General features: G+C 38.5%; 1 protein-coding gene across 2 annotated transcripts in view; it reads right to left on the minus strand.

The window, feature by feature from the left end:
• The window catches only part of SLC9A9 (solute carrier family 9 member A9), a 659,022-nt gene that overhangs the window by 269,818 nt on the left and 368,242 nt on the right, over positions 1-20,962 (minus strand). For both annotated transcript variants that reach the window (XM_077756733.1, XM_077756732.1), the window contains one exon: positions 18,589-18,694. In XM_077756733.1, coding sequence (XP_077612859.1) covers positions 18,589-18,694 — 106 coding nt within the window. The remainder of the gene's footprint in view (positions 1-18,588; positions 18,695-20,962) is intronic.

A 20,962-nucleotide genomic window follows, 5' to 3' on the forward strand; every position in this document is an offset into this window, starting at 1 on the left:
ATGCCTCCTTGACAGAGCTGGGAGTTCTGTTTTATGCTGCTGAAGAATCAAATGAGCACATCCAAGGCACACATTCCTTGAAGGTAAATTGGTTTGTTCTTGCCAGCTTCCTACACACAGTGGACCCTCAGCCCCTTCTAGGCTGGCTGCAGGATTTATTTCTTAAACCATCAGTATGCCCAGTTTTTTTTAAAATTTTTAATGCTTATTTATTTTTGAGAGAGAAAGAAAGAGAGAGACTGAGCACAATCAGGGGAGTGGCAGAGAGAGAGGGAGACATAGGTACCAAGGCAGGTTCCAGGCTCTCAGCTGTCAACACAGAACCGACGTGGGGCTCGAACTAATGAACCATGAGATCATGACCTGAGCCAAAGTCAGCCGCTCAACTGACTGAGCCATCCAGGTGCCCCCCAGTATACCTGGCTTTAAATGCTACATGAAGCCATACATACATTAGATGTTCCCTAGGGACAGAAGAATAGCAACCATGAGACAGATGTGTCATTTGTCTCTGGGCTGTTATTCTCTGTTATCCCTCCTGAGCTGGGGTAGAGAAGTGGTGGGGGTGGCATTCTACTTTGGATTAAATATTCTATTAATTATGGGAAATTGAGCATAAAAGAGGGCTTTGGGAAAAACATAAGATATAAGTATTCCTCAAGTCAGACCAAGGGGATTGAATTGAATTTCAAGCAGAGAATCTTTCCAACTAAAAACACTCATAAATTAAATGCTGATGATTCTTAAGAGTATAGAGATGTGTGAACTGAATACTGACATCGCAAATGAATCTGCAATAAAGAATTTTAAAGAACCAAGCATTTTTAAAAAATATTTAGACTGGATGCTTCTATTTATATGTTGGTTATTTCTTGGATTGGCTTTGAATAAAATATTGCTATGGCACATTTACCTAGTACAAATGCACAGATATTTATATTACTTATTTTCTTTTAATATGCTTCAAAATTGTAGGCAAAAGAATAAAAATGACTAGGAACTTTTGCCAGGAAATATATATGCAGTAAGCATTCTATAGATTTTTTTGGGTAACTTTTCAGTTTCTTAGCCTCTTTTCAGAAATTCTAAGAAAAGGATGCTTAGAAAATACTATATGTCACTCCTCACAAATATTTTATTAAAAATCAACCAATACCAGGGAAACTTTTAGTATACTTAAGCACTTTAGGTACTTGAGGCATGAGGAAGATTGCCACGCATATTTTTGTTATCAAATATTTTTCTTTCTTTATTTAAAAATGTAATTTCTCTCCCTCTGCTGATTCTGTAGCCTGTTGGGAGATTTTTTTCTGGGTGAGGTTTAGCTGACCCTCCCACTGATGTGGAAACATTTTGATTATATATTGATTTGTGGAGAAGTGGTGAATAAAAAGGGTGGGAGTATGTCTGGGTAATGCATAAATGTATTCTGAGAACAAGTAGTAACAAAGAGGTGTTATAAAGGATAGGGAGGGGATTTAAGATCTGCTGAATGCCTACAATGAACCAAGAATGCACCATTTCATAAAAATCATCTTATTTATTGCACTGATTTATTATCTCACAACAGGCTTAGTACTATTAACCAGTTCTTCCTACTGTCTTCCCCTTCTCAGTAACAGTATCTCCATCCTTCTTGCTATTCAGGCCAAAACTCTGGGATCACCCTTTACTTTTCCTCTCTCTATAAGTCAGTGATTTTGTTGGCTGGTCCTTTGAAACTTACCTGAAACCAGCCACTTCTCAATGCATCCACCCCTAACTCTCTTTTCTAGGCCAGCATCTTTTTTTTTTTTTATTTCTGCCTAGATTACAGATTCCTGATTGGTCCCCTGTCCCCGCTGTTAGCCTCTCACAGTCTAGCTTCCATTCAGCCAGAGTGATTCTTTTAAGACAATTTAGATCATGTCAGTCCTCTGCTCTTCTTTTTTTTTTAATTTTTAAATGTTTACTTATTTTTGAGAGATAGAGACAGAGCCCAAGTGGGGGAGGAGCAGAGAGAGAGGGAGACACAGAATCTGAAAGAGGCTCCAGGCTCTGAGCTTTCAGCACAGAGCCTGACGTGGGGCTCGAACTCGCGAATAGTGAGATCGTGACCTGAGCTGAAGTCAGACGCTCAACTGACTGAGCCACCCAGATGCCCCTATCAGTCCTCTGGTTTAAACTTTGTAATGTATCTCCATGACCAAAGGCCCTGTAGGATCTAGTCCTGCCTCCTTCCCACAGATCTCTAAGCTCATCCCCTACTATCCTCGCCACTTGCTGTACACTGTATCCTTGCTAAGGATGGTCTACTGCAGTGTCTTGAACTTTTGCTTCCCACTGTTTGGAAAGCTGTTCTTCAGATACCTGCATGGTTCCCTTCTTCCCTTAAAATGTTACATTATCAGACAGGCCTTCTCTATGCATTCTATAAAAATGGTCCCTCTCATCATTCTCTACTTGCCTATCTTGCTTTATTTTTGTACATTATTTACAGCCGCCTAACATTTTCTATATTCATATGTTTATTTTCGCCTTCCAGCATTGCAAAGGAAAGATCATGGAGTGCAGAGGGATTCATTGGTCCCTAACCCTTTAAGCAAAGTCAGGCACACAGTAGACATTCGGCAAGTGTTTGTTGAATAAATTAATGAATATCCCTATTCCCATGTAACAAGTAAGAAACAAAAGTAATTTACTCGAGGTCACCTTGAAAGTGGCAGAGCTGAGATTCACAATTTCACAAACTCTCTATGCTTTTCTGCCTATATTAGACCATCTGTGAATGTTTTAAGGTAATCTTAAACCATCTAAAAAATATATCATTTCTGATGTCCCAGTGAAATAGTCAGCCATATGAGGTGGCTGGATAGCTTATTTTTCCTAGTGGCTTCATTGGTTTTCCTTTTGTTGCCTCCATTAGAATACTAACAGGCAGTGTTTCTGCTAATACTTTTTTTCTTTTTTTTAGTTCTGTGTATAGATATGTCACACAAACAAACAATGGAAAGTGTACCAATCTGACCAAAGGCTTGGTGTTGTAATTAAAATAAAACAACTGGGGAGCGCCTGGGTGGCTTAGTCGGTTAAGGTCCGACTTTCGCTTAGGTCATGATCTCGCAGTTCGTGGGTTCGAGCCCCGCGTCGGGCTCTGTGCTGACTGCCAGCTCAGAGCCTGGAGCCTGTTTCAGAGTCTGTGTCTCCCTCTCTCTCTGACCCTCCCCTGCTCATGCTGTCTCTCTCTCTCTCTCCCTCCTAGAAATAAATAAAAACATTTAAAAAAAAACAACTGGGTTGATCTAATCCTTAGTATTAGCTACATAATCATAATTCTATACCTTAGTAATTAACGCATACAAATTACTATAATTAGTGTGACTTCTACAAACCAAAACATATTTTGAAAATGTCTCATCTAAATACATCTATTATCTATAAATTGTCTGCCATGTAAGCAGATTCAGAGTTGAGAGTTTTCTACCTTACAGAAGTATATTTTAATTGTCATTAGATTTTTGCATACCTTTGTCTGTTAGTGCTAGTCATACTACTGTTGCGGGGGGCCCTAGACAACTCTCTTACATGCTCTGCATCTCAGATTCTTAGCTGCATGAGGAGAGGGGCACCAAGTGCTCTTTATGCGGGTCAGCAAACTAGTGTCTCAGCTCCAAACCCACCGTCTTGCGCTTGCCCTGTGATGCAGGGCTGGGGCTATGCAGACCACATCTTCCTTTGCCACAGCCTGTTGAGCTCTGTTGATATGAGCCGCAGAGGGAGGCTAGGATGTCAGAGGCGGAAGAGGCCTTGCTCCCTTCCTGTCTGCCTGCTGCTCCTGTCAGTTGCGTCTCAGCCATTGTTCTTCTCCACAGCTTTTGAAGTGGTTCCAGCCTCATGGGCCCCACTCAGAAGTCTGGGTCCCAGCTCCAGCAGTTACGTCTTAGGGACTTCTAGATTCTCTTCCCTTTATTTCTCCTCACCTGGCGTTTACACTCGCTTCATGCAATTATGGCCTGTATTGCCTCAGTGCCCCCATTTATTTTTTCAGCTGTCTATCATCTGTATACCCAATCTCCTGCATTAAACTCTGGGCATAGCTAATTGGTTTCTCTTTTCCTGATAAATCCTGACCTGTACTCACTTATGAGTCCCTTCTCATTCTAAACTTTGATGGTTCTCTGAAACCACTGAGGGTGTGTCATCTGGAAATAAGATCCAACCTGCATCCTCCTGTTAGGACTGGGACAACAGGGGATGCCAGTGGCAGCTGTGATGCCATGCCAAGTCCCATTCCTATGGATGGATGGAACTGGCATTTTTAAAAAGTGATGTGAGTTTGAGCTATTAGATTAGAACAAGAGGCTTGGGGAAAGAGAGTAAGTTAGGCCTAGAACTATTAAAGAGGCATGGACTACACTTGGACTTGTGTCTTCTGCTTTCCAGTCCCATGATCTTTCCAAAATACGAGCACTATCCTACAATGGAGTGGTTGCCTTGAAGTGTGAGAATGTCCCTATCATCTGAAATGTCTGGGTTGAATGATTATCTGCCAGAGCTGCTGTGGAAAAAAATTCCTTTCATAAAGTTTGGATATCTGCCAGTTGTGTGGGTCTGTCATTTTCCTATATATTATTTTATTAATTCACTAGTATTAACACAATTTAGTCTTTTTTGTTTTTGTTCTTAAGTGTTAATTTATTTTGAGAGAGAACGAGAGAAAACAAGTGCACAAGCAGGAGGGGCAGAGAGAGGGAGAGAGACAGAAAATCCCAAGCAAGCTCTGCACTGCCAGCGCAGAGCCTGATGCGAGGCTCCATTCCATGAACCATGAGATCATGACCTGATCTGAAACCAAGGGTCAGACATTGAATCTACTGAGCCACCCAAGTGCCCCCTCCCGCCCTGTTTTTAAAGTTTAAGACAAGGAACTAATAATACTGATTTCAAATGAAATATTTGGACATTTTTAGTAGAGGCAGCCCAACTTTCTCAAAAGGTAAAGACAAGATAAACTTATAGACTTTCAAATATCCTTTTAAATTTACACAGACAACTCTACTAAAGTAAAATTTTAAAACATATCATTACCATACATTCTAATCATAGAAACTTAATTGTTTCAAGTAATCTATGAGGTTTAAAGATAAACTCAGGAAGTCTCCGGTGTGTAGAAAAAGAATGTTTCTAAATCTTTAGACCACAAACTTTCAGGTCAAAGGACACTGAAAATGGTAAATTCTGCTGTCTGTGTCCAAGTGACAGACACAGCTCACCTCAGAGGAATGCACTTCCTTTCTTTTTTCTTACTGTTGTTTCTTACCCCTCTGTTTTGCTTGTCCTTGTCATTCCCAGCCTGTGCCTAATTTACAGCATACCCTACTATCCTTACCATATGTCAGAAGCTTCTTGGGGGTGGCTGGGGCGCTTCCTTGGTTGAGCTTCTGACTCCTAATTTCAGCTCAAGTCATGATCCCAGGATCGTGGGATGGAGCCCCAAGTTGGACTCTGTGCTGGCAATGTGGAGGCTGCTTAAGATTCCCTCTCTCTCTCTCTCTCTCTCCCCCTATGCTCCTCTTCTCCACTCACCCTCTCTCAAAAAAAGAAAGAAAGAAAGAAAGAAAGAAAGAAAGAAAGAAAAGAAAAGAAAAGAAAAGAAAAGAAAAGAAAAGAAAAGAAAAGAAGAAGCTTCTTGATCCCACCTGAAAGCTCACCTGTGGCTCGAAGCATGTGGACAAGGCAAGAGAGATTTCAGACCTTTACGTAATGCCTCTGGAATGTTAATGTATACTAGAAGCACTAGGAAATCTTGTTGAAATGCAGATTCTAGGTGCATCTGGGTGGCTCAGTCTATTAAGTGTCTGACTCTTGATTTCAGCTCTGATCATGATTCCTATGATTGAGCCCCCATGTCAGGCTCTGAGCTGACAGCATGTAGCATGCTTGGGTTTCTCTTCCCCCCACTCTCTCGCTTGTGCACACACTCTCTCTCTCAAAATTAATAAATAAACATTTTAAAAATGCAGATTCTGCTTCAATAGGCTGGGAGTGGAGCCCATGATTCTGCATTTTATACTATCAGGGATGTCTATGCTACTGGTCTTAGCATCACTTTTTGAAAAGCAAATCTCTGACTAACACTTTGGTATTAGGTATCAATTCACGTTTTCTGTGGCTTGGCTTTGACCTTCTATGGTCCAAAATGTTTTTTTTGCTAACTATAAAATTTTTTTAAAAATTTTATATCTGTGTTTTCGTCTCCGTTTTTCTTTCTGTAACTTTCTAGAATTGACATGATTTTATGAAGTAATTTCAGTTTCACAGAGCAATTATCTATCAAGGACATTTGAGGAGTTCAAAATGTTTTATTCATTTTGGAATTATTTATTTTTAATCCCAGCAAAACTAGAATGTGAAAGAAATTACTTGCATGGAACCAAATTGATAGTATATTTTACTATCAATAGTTCAATAAATCTTTCTCCCTCAAAGAAAAAGCAAACAAATCATATTCTTTGATCACAATGTTATAAAATTAGAAATTAACAAAATCATATCTAAAAAATGTATCCATTAGGGATTTTTAACTGTATTCTTCTAGATGACATTGAAGATGAAATCAAACTTGAAATCATAGCTCATGTAAAATAAATAACAATAAGTGTAGAGTACATTCTGTATCAACACCAATGAGATAAAACCGTATTAATCAGAGGAAAGTTTACAGTCTTACAGGTATTACATTTGGAAAAAGAAAAGAAGAGAAATGGACTACTCACCTTAAGAAGCTAGACAAGAGACATAGCAATGGACCCCAAAAAAGTAGAAATTAAAACTTAATAAAAAAAAAGAGTCAAAGAGAATATACAAAAACTAGATTTGGTCAGTAAAATTAAGAGTTGTAGGGGTGCCTGGGTGGATCAGTCAGTTAAGTGCCTGACTCTTGATTTTGGCTCAGGTCATGATCTCAGTTTTGTGAATTTGAGCCTCATATCGGGCTATGTGCTGTATTCTCAAAATGGTTAAACTACTACTGTAAGTACAAAAGCATTTAATTTACCTATTTTATTAGTCCTCGCATGATAAAAATGTGAGGTATCCAGTATGCCCATCCTGTGCAGCAAATATTATTTCATTTTCTTTCCCCAAAAAAGTAAACACTATCATTCTGTTTCCATCTCTGCTGCAAAAACAAACAGTCTTTAAATGCAACTGCTCTGTTGCATGTCTAAGATCTCGGATTCAAGTTCTATTTATGGGGTCCTGTTGCAATGACGAATGGAATCAAGTACATATATCTGGGTCTACAGGGGGTGGACATGCTCAAAACTATCTGAGAGCTAAAATAAAAAGGATCTCTGAAAGAAATCAAATGTGGCCTAGAGAAAATAATAATACTTTCTGACTCATATGCGTACACAAGATTGCCTTTCACTGACTGCACAGTGAGACTACAGTGGTGTACAAGATCCCTAAAGGGCTGGCTGCAGGGGCTCATTTATGCAATTTTAAACAAGAACTAAAACCAATACTTTATGACACTTGCTAAAAGAGCTGTTTGAGCAACCACAAAGAGGTACACAGTTAAACTCAAATTAACTGGCAAGCAAAGAAATTTAGGGAACAGCGTGAGGAGGTCTGTAATTCTTTGGGAAAAATAATGATTCTGCTGGCAAGTAAATTCTTTCCATAGAGATCAGTTTTCATAGGACAGTTCACACCTTCTGGTTAATGGAGTGCCATTTACACTGTTCTCCTTGATTCCCACTCCCGGACCCTTTCAGAGAGCATTAGTACTACTAAATACTGTATATGTATATGTATAGATGTACACATAAGCATATGCTTGCCTGAGCAAGATTCAGTGTGTTGTTGTAAATTATGTAAGGAAAAATGTACTGGGTTGGACATCAAGAGACTTGGGATCTATCTGGTCAAAGTTCATACACTTAACCAGTAGGCTGACTTGCACAATTTAAATTCGTTGCCTGGTCCATTGTTTTCTTCTCAATGAAATAAAGAAGATGGTATTCATCAGACTGGAGAACATAAGAAAACCCACAAAAAGATGGAGGAAAATATAAAATGTTCATAGTTTTTAATTAGTTCATATTCTCAAGTATGCAAGTGCTTTTCTGGGCAAACAATTATGCTTGTGTGCAGATAGGTGCATGATAAAACTCTTACTTTATTTTTTGCCAATAAGGGTCAAGAAACTCTGACAAACACTGCTCTAGTTGGCCTCTAAGCAGCTTCCAATCTTAACTATCTATGATCTGAGTGGTTCAGTTTTTACATTTGCTTCAAGTTCTGTATATATGACATTGAAGGATTACATGGGGCCCCAGAGCTTAACTTTGACTTCCTGTCAACTAGATTAGTGGGAGTCTCCCTCTTGACCTAGATCTCAAGCACTGGGTCTACACTCTCCCTCTTTGTATCACCCAAATTCCCATAACAGTGCTCACAGACATCAGGCACAGAAATGTACGTATTTCAGAAGCAAGCATCTCTATTTCAAAAAATATTTATCTGTTTTGAAAAGAGAATGTGAAAGGAGTTAGTTTTTGATCCTCACATAGAAATAGATGTTTATCTAGATTTATTAGTGGCAGGTCCATTTTCTTCCAATATTTAAATTTTCTTATTCAAGAGTATCTTCACCAACAGTCTCTGTTACTGATAACATTATTCAGTAGTTCTTTTTTCATTAAAAGTTGATGAAGCCTTCAGATACAAAAGCGGAAAAACAAACGCCTGTCACAAGGAGCATCATTTTCTTTGACATTAACTGCAGACTTGAGGGGTTTCTAAAAGTGAAGAATATTGCATTTTTGGACAGGAAATATTGATTATATTATCAGAGCACAGAATGAGAGCAAAAGAGAAAGAAAAAATGTGTCTTGTTCTCAGATGGTACTCTAAGGGGTTTTAAGGTTGATGGGTTATTTTTCCATGCCACACTTTTATTTATTTTTGATTTAGTAAAAAGAGACATTTCTGACAGGTTTCCTACCACCACTACTGAACATGGACCTGGAACTGAGAAGTCAAAGATTTAATGAAATGGAAAACTCCTTCAGGGAATATGAAAGATTCCAAGTTTCCAAAGAGTACAATTACTGTCTAGTTCACCATATCTGGCAACACCACAGTTGGCAGATTAATCATGAGTCTGCAGAATATAAGAACATCAATACAGGAAACAGCATGAATCTATGTTCTTATTTCTGGTTTCTCCAATGCAGTATAGGCATGCATTTAAGAGTTACTTCCTGTCTTTGTTGCAAGGTTTATAAAATTCCATTTAAAACAAAAATCTCCTTCAAAATGTAACTTCTTCTGGAGAAGAAGAAAAACACTTTTTTCACTTATATCTATGAAATTCCACCTCATGCATTGGTGTTCATCTAGTTTACCCTTCTTTTCAGTTTTCATTTCCTTGGAGTTAGCTAACACATTTACACCAAAGTCACTTAAATCTCTAATGAACAACCTCATTTCAGATTTCTATGTCCAATTGCCCACTGCCCACTATACCCTTCCATGTATTTTCCACATTTGTGTAGAATCTAGAAGACTTCTGAATGAAGTAATTTTTGTCTCTGCCTTTCTATTACATGTATTCATCCATGTATATTACCCATTTTGGTGAAATGAACCACTGATCCAGTTGATATAGGGACCTGGAATTATCCTTGACTCTTTTTTTCTCGTCTACCTATATGTTACATATTTGTGCCATGTATTTCATGACAATAGAAAATTTCTACATGTGTATGAAGAAAATGTGTTTTGTGAAAGAACTTTTTCCCCTCTGTGCCTCCTGGGATCATGAGGAGACATGAAACGATGGCTGAAAATATTTAGAGTGAAGACAGCAGGGGTAAATTTGTCCACTACTCAAGTTACATGTGCAAGGTTGTTTGAATATTGAAATGATGAGCTATTCAGTTCAAGAAAGTGCAGCTGTGAGTTAATGAGTTATTATGCGAGGAGATCCACTTTACACCTGTGTTTATTGAAATGGCAACATTGCATGTTTGCCTTGGTTCAGTGTGTTGGTTAAGTAAGCCCCTTGAGAATTTTGGGTGCCTATTACTACAGTTTGAATGCCTAATATTCTAAGCCTCTAGGTTTTATTTTTTGGCTTGGAAACACTCATTTGTTTTTAGTACACCTCATTTGTTGGCGAATTGTTGGCTAATTAAGTTGGATTCATGTGGTTCTGTCAATATGAAAGCATGAGCAGTGTTAAGCAAAGAGATGTCGGCTAATGACATGTCCTTAAAAACTAAAACTGCCCAGATCTGTTTTAAGAAACAATTCAAACCAAGTCCCCTCCCAGTGATTTGTTTTATTTACTGAGATCTAGAAATATATTTTCCATCCAGTCATGCAATGCATCACTGGCAAGCCAAATGGAACACATTCGCCTCTAAGCTAAAACCTTCTTAAGAGTTTCAGACAAATTTTTGCCAAGCTGAGAGATGATGGAGATAAGAAGTAATGAGCCAACTTACTCAGATCAAGTAAAGTCTCAACACGTTCAGTAACAGTCACTTCAATTGGTAATCTTTCTTCCCTGTCTATTGTAAATAAGAAAGGCTTTCCCAAGTTCTTCTTTTCCCAACTACTTACTCTATAAAAGCCTTTCAAGAACTGACCTGACAGATAAGCAGAACTTGAGCTTCCAAGCATCAACTTTTCCTTATCATGACAATGTAATTAGGCCCTTGTCATTTGAGACCAACAAGAGAACATGCCTGGGTGATGAGACTGAGATGAATTAACTGTTTATGTTGTACCTGATATTTTCCTGTGCTGAGTGCTTCTTTCAGACATCTTGGTTAATTCCTTAGTAAATGGGCCAGAGCATCATTTATTTTCACCCTTCTGCACTTAAAAAGGTTTTCAGCATTTCTTACTCTCTAGAATCAGACTGTAAAGCCCAATAGCATTACTTAGTAATCAGGTGGGTTTTTTTTTCTCTCAGATTTCTACATGGTTTTTTTTTTTTCTTAGGTGGAGATTATTTTAAGGTGAGCAAATAGCAAACTATACTGTTTAACTTTTTGTATGAGAAAATGAGGTATGCCAGTGGCCTTCCTCCCACTCCTTTGCCTTCAATGGATGTAAAATATGCCCTAGGAATCTAAAAATGGAAGCCGCCTTTATTACAGCAGTGCCTGGAAGCAGAGAAATCATTAGACATGATGTCAATGTTGTCATTAGAAATCATACTCTTCGGGTGTTTAATGACAGTCCCTGTAAGTTTGCTTCTGGCAAAAACCTGACCCCCAAAGTCTCAGCTGGGAAACAGATTATAAAAATGAATTTTCAAACAACCTGTCCAGCTGTGCTTTTTGGTTATCTTTATAAACTGAAAAGCAGCTTCTATGACAGGATTCAATTCCATTAGAGATTATGCTATAAATAATACTGCTGAATTATTTTCAATATTCAATTTAAAATAATGGCTCAGTAACCTAATGACTTTTAGAAAATAGAACTCTGCACAAGAAAAACTCTACATGATCAGAAATTAGGTATGCATGTGTACCAGGTACCTCATAGAGAGTATACCTTGGGGTCATGTATTTACTCAAAAGCCACATTTTGTACATGTACAATGTCTTTCCATCACAAAATAATAAAATCCTTTTACCTTAGCAGTAAAGAAAATGAGATATCAGTGGATAGGATGACTTATCCCAATACCTCAGCAAGTGAGCCAAAGAGCCAGAAACTAGAGACATATCCCTAAGTGGCTGATTTTATAAGTAGAGTGGGCACATCCACATACATTCTCTTCTTTCTATGTTCTCCTGGCTTGAAAGAACTCCCTAAAGTCCATTTCTATCCAAATACTTTCATTCTCTACAAAGACTTCTCCCTTGCATTTGACATTCTGCCCAGTCTTCTCAAATAAAAGTTTTCTCAAACTGCGCTTGTATATTTCCAACAGCAGAGAATCAAACTTCTGGGTAATAGAAATGCCAACCTTCATTTGCATGTCTAAAAGCCACTTGTTTCTATAAAACTAACTTCTTCTATATTACTATTGAACATTTGCAGGTGCAATTTCCAAGTGACTGAGATGAGGCGGCTGCAAATGTGGCCCTTGAAGTAAAAGATAATCAAAATAAATCAAATGATCATCATCAAATTAGTAACAACTGAAAGTGAAAGCAGAAGATGTGGTAATGAGCAAGCTTCCGTCACACTGGAGTGTTCATAATGAATCTTATAAGAAGCTGAATTGAAAATGATAATGAACACCGTGCAAACTGTCTTTAAAAGCTTGATCCTTTTTGTTTGCCTATCACTGTGCATCTGGCATAAGAGGGTCCCAGGCTCCACTGTCTTTGAGCCTCTTTCCCTTGTGATCTGTCACCAAGTTATCCAGTTTCTTTTGTGGAAATACATCATGGATTATTCCTTTCCTTGTTCCATTTAGGTTTCTTTGTTTACAAACAATAAACACTGATTCTGGCTACTGTAATAAGAAAAGACTTTTTGGAAGGAAGAGTGATAGCTCTCAGAAAAAAATGTACAAAGGCAGCCCCGGGAATCTGTGTCAGGAATAAACAGGGGGTTTCGACAGGGCTGTGCTGTTGGAAATAACAGGTGCCAGCAATCATACATCCTTCTATCTCCCTTAAAGGATTACATCCTAGGCAAAGGTCTGATTGACCTCATTTCAGATGTCCCTATTCTCTTTGGAGGAGGGGTAGTTTTTTAAGCAACAACAGGATGCTATTGTTGAAGTGGAGAATGGGTGATGGGTAGCCTAAATCAATGCATGTCTATTATATTCCTCTCAGCTAGACTCTTGTGTCCTCAGGTCTACATATCTCTATTTTAACATAATAGTTAGACAAATGAAAGTTTTGATAGTGTGATATGAGATATATTCTTTAGTTGATATATGAATTTGCTCTGGAATATCCTGACCGGTGGACATATACAATGTTTATGAATATTATCAGGCACAGGTCACTCATGACTCTATAAAGCAGTCTGTTATTCAGATTTTGGAAATTTTTCCTCTTGCTGAGCTAAAATCATTCATTCCATTGCTCAAAAGATAGTGAGTGCCCAGAGGCTTCAGTCATACTTCTGGTGCTAACACAGCCCTCGCAGATCTGACAGTCTGATGTAACTTCAGCCTATCAATCCTAATTCTACCCGTCAGCTCTAGTTCTAGATTTCAGAACTATAGAGAATAGGTAAATAGCCTAGTGAAGTCTAGATGAACATAAACAGTAGCCAATTAAAAACTATAATGGAAGAAGTTTTGATTCATCATCATACCCTCAAATATAAGATAGCTTAAAAAAGTACTTAACAGGAAATTTGTAGTCTGAGTGTGAAGACAACTATAAAAATTTACTAAGGGCCATAAAATATGACTTGAATAAATGCAGAGACATAACATATTCCTGGGTGGGAAGACTCAACATTGTAAAAACACCACTTCTCAAATTAATCTAAAAATTTAATGCAACCGAAATCGTAATCCCAAGTTATTTTCTGGTTGAAACCTAACAAAGTTATTTTGAAGTCCATCTGGAGTAATAAAGATGTGAGTATAGCAAAGAAGCTCTCAAAAACGAGGAAGGGGAGTGAGGGATTCATGTACTAGATATTAAAATGAACAATGAAGCTGAAAAGATTAAATTTTTAAAATTTCTTTTTTTAAGTTTATTGGGGCAGAGAGAAGGAGAGATAGAATCCCAAGCAGGTTCCTTGCCATCAGCACAGAGCCTAATGCAGGGCTTGAACTCACGAGCTGTGAGATCATGACTTGAGCTAAGATCTAGATTCCAACACTTAACAGACTGAGGCACCCAGGCACCCGTGAAATTATTAAAACAGTGAAGACCAAAATCTCAGTGTTACAATAGAAAACCCAGAACCTGCATACACATATATGTACCTACAGACATGGACATTATATCATAAATACATAGGTTACAGTTGAAGGGTGTTAGGATAAATGGATAACTTCTAGGAAGATAATCAAGTCCCTACTATATCCTGTACTATATATCAAAACAAATTCCAGTTGGATTCCAATGCAAAAACAAACCTACTAAAAGAAAGTATACATTATTGTTAATAAACACTTGGGCTTTCTTTTTTTTTAAAATATTTTTATTTATTTCTAGGAGAGAGAGAGAGACAACGTGAGCAGGGGAGGGTCAGAGAGAGAGGGAGACACAGACTCTGAAACAGGCTCTAGGCTCTGAGCTGGCAGTCAGCACAGAGCCCGACGCAGGGCTCGAACCCACAAACTGCGAGATCATGACCTAAGCGAAAGTTGGACGCTTAACCGACTAAGCCACCCAGGTGCCCCAACACTTGGGCTTTCTATGCAAAAATTAATATAACCTTATGCTTTCTAAGGAGGAGATAAAATTAACCACATAACCTTGAAAATGTCCATACTATCCCTTTCTTTTACTAAGCAAACAAAATGTAACATATTTAAAAGATAAAACCACAAGTTGTAGAATATTTATAGCTTATATGAAAAAGGTTAATTTTTTAAGTAAATAAAAAGTTCCTAAAATTCAATGTGACAACCATAAACATCTCAGTAGGAAAAAGGACTAAGGGCAGAAATAGGTAGTTCACCAAAGGAGAAATAAATATAAATTGCCGATGACATGTAACTAAAATGCTTTCCTCAGTACAAATATAATAAATGTAAATCACAATGAAATAGAAGCTGATTATCAAATTAGCATGGATGGGTAAGATTTAGTGTGGTAAAGATGTAAGTAAATGAGTTCTCTTTGTTGTGGAAGTTTAAAGCGTTATGAATTTTCTGGAGGATAATTTGGATGAGTTTTTCCAAGACATTAAAATTTTAGCCTTCCTTTTAACCCAGCAATAGAGATGCATACATCAGTCTATAAGGACAATCATGGCAATCATATTTATAATATTAAAAGTATAAACAATCAAAGAAGGGGAGAATAATTATGGCATGCTATCATATCATAGCATATCATATGCTATCATATCATAGGCAGCTATTAAATAATACAGAAGAAGAATGTCACAAAAACAGTAACTATAAATTCTTAAGTGTAAAAAGCAAGTTATTTCAAATTTAAAAAGTATAATTGTATTATGTATGAATGTATATATTTAATTAAGTATATGTCTATGCATATAATTGTGTATTAATAGTAGTTATTAATATTAAGAAAACAGGTAATTCAAATATTATATCCTTCTGTGAATCTATATTTTCTAAATTTTCAATCTTTATGTATTAATTTGGTAGAAAAAAAGAAAAAATATGTTTCTAAAAACAGATGTATTTTTTTTAAAACAACAAAAATCCTTTTTTCAAATGAAATCTTATGTGGAAACCCAACTGATGGAGGAATAAAAGGAATAGCATGGGGATGGCAAGCTTAGCACCCTGCTCACTTGGTGGACATGCTTGAGCACCACTTTGAAATGTCAGGGCTGGGGGAATTCTGCTGAGAAACCAGTGCAGGTAAGCATCATCCCTAGGACCTGCATAATGGGTTGTTCATGAATATAGACAAGGCCCTAGGATTGCTGGTTACCTCCACAGTTACTCATAAACCGTTTAATAGCTTATTCCACTTAGTTCCTTACATTTATTGTTATATATTTATTTGTTACCCAGTTTTTAGAAAGTTTTCTGGATTTTAGCTTTGCAATACCTCAGTTTACGTGTGGATTAGAACTAAAAGGATTGTATCGTTACCAGAAATAACATTAGATAATTATATATTTTTATTATTTTAATGTTTATTAATTTTTGAGAGAGAGAGAGAGACAGAACACAAGCAGGGGAGAGGCAGAGAGAGAACAGGAGACAGAATCTGGAGCAGACTCCTGGCTCCAGGCTCCAAGCTGTCAGCAGAGAGACTGAAGTGGGGCTTGAGGTCACGAACTGTAAGATCATGATCTGAGCCAAAGTCGGACACCTAACCGTTGAGTCACCCAGTGCCCACCTTAGATGATTATAATTTGATTCCACTCTCTCAGATTTTCATTGAAGGTTGACCTGAGAAATTATTACATGAAGAATACATGTCTGTCTTCCCTAAAACTATTATTAAATATTGTCCACTATGGTGTTCAAGCTCCCTTATACAGTGATACATGTGATAAATTCTCCTAAATTTTAGTAATGGGAAAAAGTTTGCCCATTTTAAAAAATAAGAATGATTTCCTTTTATAATGCTGTATTATTCCTATATAACTCATCATCTTTCCCTTTTGGCTTTGGCTGCCAGAAAGCTCAGAGCTATATTTATTGCCAAATCACAGCAATGAACAGCTGTCTAATTTTGCAGAAAAACTCTACCCCAAAACACTTGAGTATTTACTCTCAACTAAATGGCCCCATGATATGCATGGCTCATGTTATGAATTGTCTCAAAGCCAATCTGGAAATAGGCAAGGATTAAATAATAAAGAAATAAACAGACACATCAGTAATTTAGACTAACTAGGCTTGGTATTTAGCAGTAGAAAATGCTTACACCTAGAGTTTGGTTTGTATCAAATACTTGTTAGGCACATTGCTCGATCTGGAGTACTGCTCTAACGTGAGTGTGTCCCTGGCTGCAGGCATGGACATTTGGGTCTTTCTGCTACGGAGGCTCCCAAATGATGGCTCCCTTGGAATAGAACAGGGTGGCAAAAGAGCAATGGACAGGTAAACCAGCAATTTATATGAGGACTGTAATCTTTTAAATAGTTATTAAAAAAAGATCTTGCTCAAATGGACCAGGAACTAGAGAAAGACAATTTTCACACATAAGAACAATATTTAGGTATTGGTGTGTATGTGTCTTTATTACAATGTTCAAAGGTAGACTAAAAAATACCAGGTGAGTTAAGAGACTTCTTTACCTTTCTAGAAGGCCAAATATGTATTTTTATTCTTAACCTTGCTTACATTTTACATGTTGAGTAGTGAAAAAGGCATAGCATCTGGAGAAAAGGGAACAAGAATTATTTTGAATGGCTGATGTAAACATTTTTGCCTTCATTATTTTATTTAAGGGACACTATTGATCTTTTTCTCTAGAATGAAAAAGCTCTTCAGCAACCTCCCTACTAACAGTGGAAGGCACTAACATAACATTGTGCTGTGATGATTTGGATACAAGGGCCAGTTGGGTGGACTCTGGTAATGTAGCCTTGGTATTGTAAGTATCCTAAGAACCGGCAGTGTGGCTGTCTGCATTAGCAACAGACGTCTTCAAAGCTGTGGGGAAGAGCTGGGCCCTGTGGCTCTGCAGTAAGTTGGGCCAGCTGTCCAGAACAACAGGTTCTCATTACAAGAAAGATTTGCCATGCATTTCACATGGGAGCCAAAACCAGTCTATGACCAAGTGGACCAGGCAGGCTCCTGAGACCCCAAATATATTCCTCCTCACGAGGGCTTGTCTGATATTCCACAGATGGAATTTCATTCAAGGTAGAAATGCTTCATGCCCAAGAGCCTAACTCTGGAATCAAGTCTCCTAGTTTTAAATCTCGGCTCCACCACTTACTGTTGACTGAGTGACCTGGGTGCAGGCCCCAACTTTGAGTTCTGTGCATTAGCAAGAATGTGCATGAAAGGCGGTTAGCTAGCACTTGGCTCATGGTACATCTTCAGTATATGTCAGCTTTTATTATTATTTAGACCTAAAGTACCACCTAATAAAATGCAAATAGCCAGAGAGGCACACCTTGTTACCAGTGAATACTTTGGGGCTGGGGGCAGGCGCGGATCTCACTACCTGAATGTCAATTAAGATGACAATAGTAGGAAACAGCAAGGGATCCAGGACTGAAACCTGAGAGAAGCAGGGAACTAGGCCAAAGGAGAGAAACAGCTTTGACATTTTGCTCAAACCCACAGTGATTCTTCTACACGGAAAAGCACCCAATTGTTGCAGCTATCCAAGCGCAAATCCTTGCTGTTGCCGAAAGGCAATCTAATTGCCGAATCCAGATCACAGGATCCATGGCCCTCGGGACATTAGGGGCTGCCCCTTTCTCTATTAACTGCTCTTCCTCAGAGGATTCTATATATAGACTTTCTATGGTAAGAGATATTAAGTAGTAAAGCCACCATGTTAGCTCTTGGTTTTCTGTGTGCAAAGATCCTCAACAGTGGTGTGTGTGGAAATGTGCAGTCCTTCGTCAGGCTGCCTCAGCTGCGTCCCCTGCTTACTTGCTGTTAGCAGCCAATGGAAAACCACCACCCTTTTCTATAAGGCAGCTGTGCATCCCTTCACATTCAGAGTAGACTTCCATTTGTAAAGTCATCCATCACCTCTATAAATCAGTCATTTGTATATTTTGACATCTTCTCCTGACCAGTGAGAGAGAAAAGGAAATGGCATTTTGGAGACTTTTCATTAAGTTGTTGCATACAACATGGATGAATTATTATTCCCTCTGCCCCCTCCTCAGGGTACCCAGCAAAAGCTGATTCATACACAAACCCATCTAAGAGAGAGTCCGTCATACCTCCTGCTGGGTCAGGCAGGGGTACGTGTGGGGGCACATCCACATATCACACATCCAGTTTGCTGTGCAGAATGTAGCACTGACCTGTCAGGCCGGCAGCCTCAGCAGACAGGAAGGCACTCCAAGATAGGAGAAAAAACAGGCCTGTTTCCAGCATAGGGAACTCACACAGCTTGGTAAATTTGGTCAAGTGACAAAGACACGTTAAGGGAAACAACAAATGCTTTGACAGCAAAATCTCCTTCTTGGCAGAGGAAAACTAATCTGGTTGTGATCAGTTTCGAAAAAGAGCACTGATTTTCAGACCTGACTGGGAGGCTGTAGTTCTCATTGGGACTGCTTTGAAGTCTAGCATGAGTTCCATGCCTCACTGGGGGCTGAACACTTCAGTAAAAATGCAAACCTGTGTTCTGATTACNATCAGCTAACTATGGGTACAAAACCTCCTGAATTTGGTGTTCGTCCTTAGGGTGTGCCTCTCGGGAGTCTGCAGCAGATGAGAGAAAACAGCCATGGAGATTGAGGCAGGGTGAGGTGCTTCAAGTACGTCAGCACCAAAGGAGGCCACTGCTCCCTGGAAAGCCATAATCTGTGGACAGATCACCTTAAAGACTCCTCTCTTGGTGATGCAAATAGGATCAGAGGAACATTTACGTTCAGTGATAGGGAAGCTATCCATGCCCTCTTAGTAGAAGTAGGCTAGGGGAAAAGGTATACCGTTTCTAGGTCAGGCAAGAAGCCCTGTGGCAGGCAATGGTTCATTCTGGCTGAGATGTCACAACTATGTCAAAAGTNAAAAAAAAAAAAAAAAAAAAGAGTTCCCTGACAAATAAGGAAATGTTATGTGGCATTTTTATGCTTCAAGAAAAAAAAAATCTAAAGAGATTCCACATTAAGAGATGTTTAGGAGTAGGGCAGGGAAGCAAAAAGAATGACCCCTGGGGCAGAAGATCAAGGTCTGAGTCTTGGCTCTGCTAGTTGTTGGCTGTGTGATTTCTGAGCAATATGTTAATCTCTCTGAGCCTCATTTCTATCCTATGTGAATCATCTGCACCCAAGTGTGCAGAGGAAAATGAGATGAATATTGAAAATGTTTTTGCAAAGTTTTAGAAAGCACAAAGTACCAAGGAGAGAGGCAGAATAACACCATGGTTGGGAGTGCAGCCTCTGGAAGCCAACTCCACTTCATTGTATAAGACTATTTGCCATGTTACTTAGCCATTTTGTGCTTTGGTTTCCTTGTCTGAAAATGTGGATAATCATGCAACCTACCTTATAGGTATGTAAACCAGTCATTATGCATTAAGCACTCAAAAGAGTGCTTGGTATGCAATAAGGAATATGTAAATTTTTCCATTAGTGTGATTTAAATTAATTTATTTTGTAAAATATCTTTCCTGGAATCATATTCAGTAAATATCTAGGAGCAATTCTTTATCTGGAAGAAAACATGGGCTACCCTTTGACTCTTTTCCAGCATTCCCTCTTGTGACTTGGAGAGCAGGCTTTGTTTTTACTGGAGTTTGTTCTCCTGAATTTCCTCTTCTACTTTATTGTAGAGAAGGTTTAGGCCACTGAGTAATGGTATATCAAGTGGACACAGGACATTCTCCTCTTTCAACCTTTTCCAGATAGTTCAGTTCTGGTCAAGACCCAAGCTTGCATAGAGCCCAGGGGTCTATACCCTGAGTAGCATTGCCTCTTTATAGACAAGATATCAAGGTTATTATGATGGAGGGAATGCTTGCGCACCTGTCGTCTCTGTAGCCTCAGTTTGTGAGAGGCAAGACCATCAATGCTGTGTGACAGATCCTCCCACTGAAACTGAGCCCCTGTCCTTTCCATCTCTCCTACCATTTTTTCCAGATCTGATCCAATCTCATGGCAGACTTCCACACTCCAGGAATTTTTTCCCTTCCTTTACTAACTTATTTATTTACGTGTCCCTACATTCCCTTCACGCCAGGTGGAGAAGAGTTCCATTTTCAGCTCTTCCACCTAGTGCAGGCTCTGGAGCCAAAAGGCATGGGTTCAAATCCTGGCCCTGAAATGTCCTAGCTGTATGGCTTCGGACAAGTTGTTTAACCTTTATGTGTCAGTTTCTGTAGCTGTAAAATTGAGATAATAACCGTATCTCCCTCNATATACATATATATAAAATATATAATATATATATATATATATATAGTCCTTGGCACATGCTAGATATTCATTAAATATTGCTATCATCATTACCATTACTTATTCAAAACTACATGTGGCTTCCATCATAATTCCACCTAATAATCAAGAGGCAACAGGGATTAGTGATCAAAAGCATGGTCTGTCTTTTGGTCTTTCTCTCAGTTTCAATTCCTGGGTTTGAATTTTGGCTCCAATTCTTACCAGCAGCAGGACACTGGGTATTACCTTAGCCTTTCAGTATCCAATAAAATTAGGATCTGCATGATCTGATCAT

The sequence above is a fragment of the Crocuta crocuta genome, unplaced genomic scaffold (assembly GCF_008692635.1).
Source record: "Crocuta crocuta isolate KB4526 unplaced genomic scaffold, BGI_CrCroc_1.0 scaffold337, whole genome shotgun sequence".
In the NCBI taxonomy this organism is placed as follows: domain Eukaryota; kingdom Metazoa; phylum Chordata; class Mammalia; order Carnivora; family Hyaenidae; genus Crocuta; species Crocuta crocuta.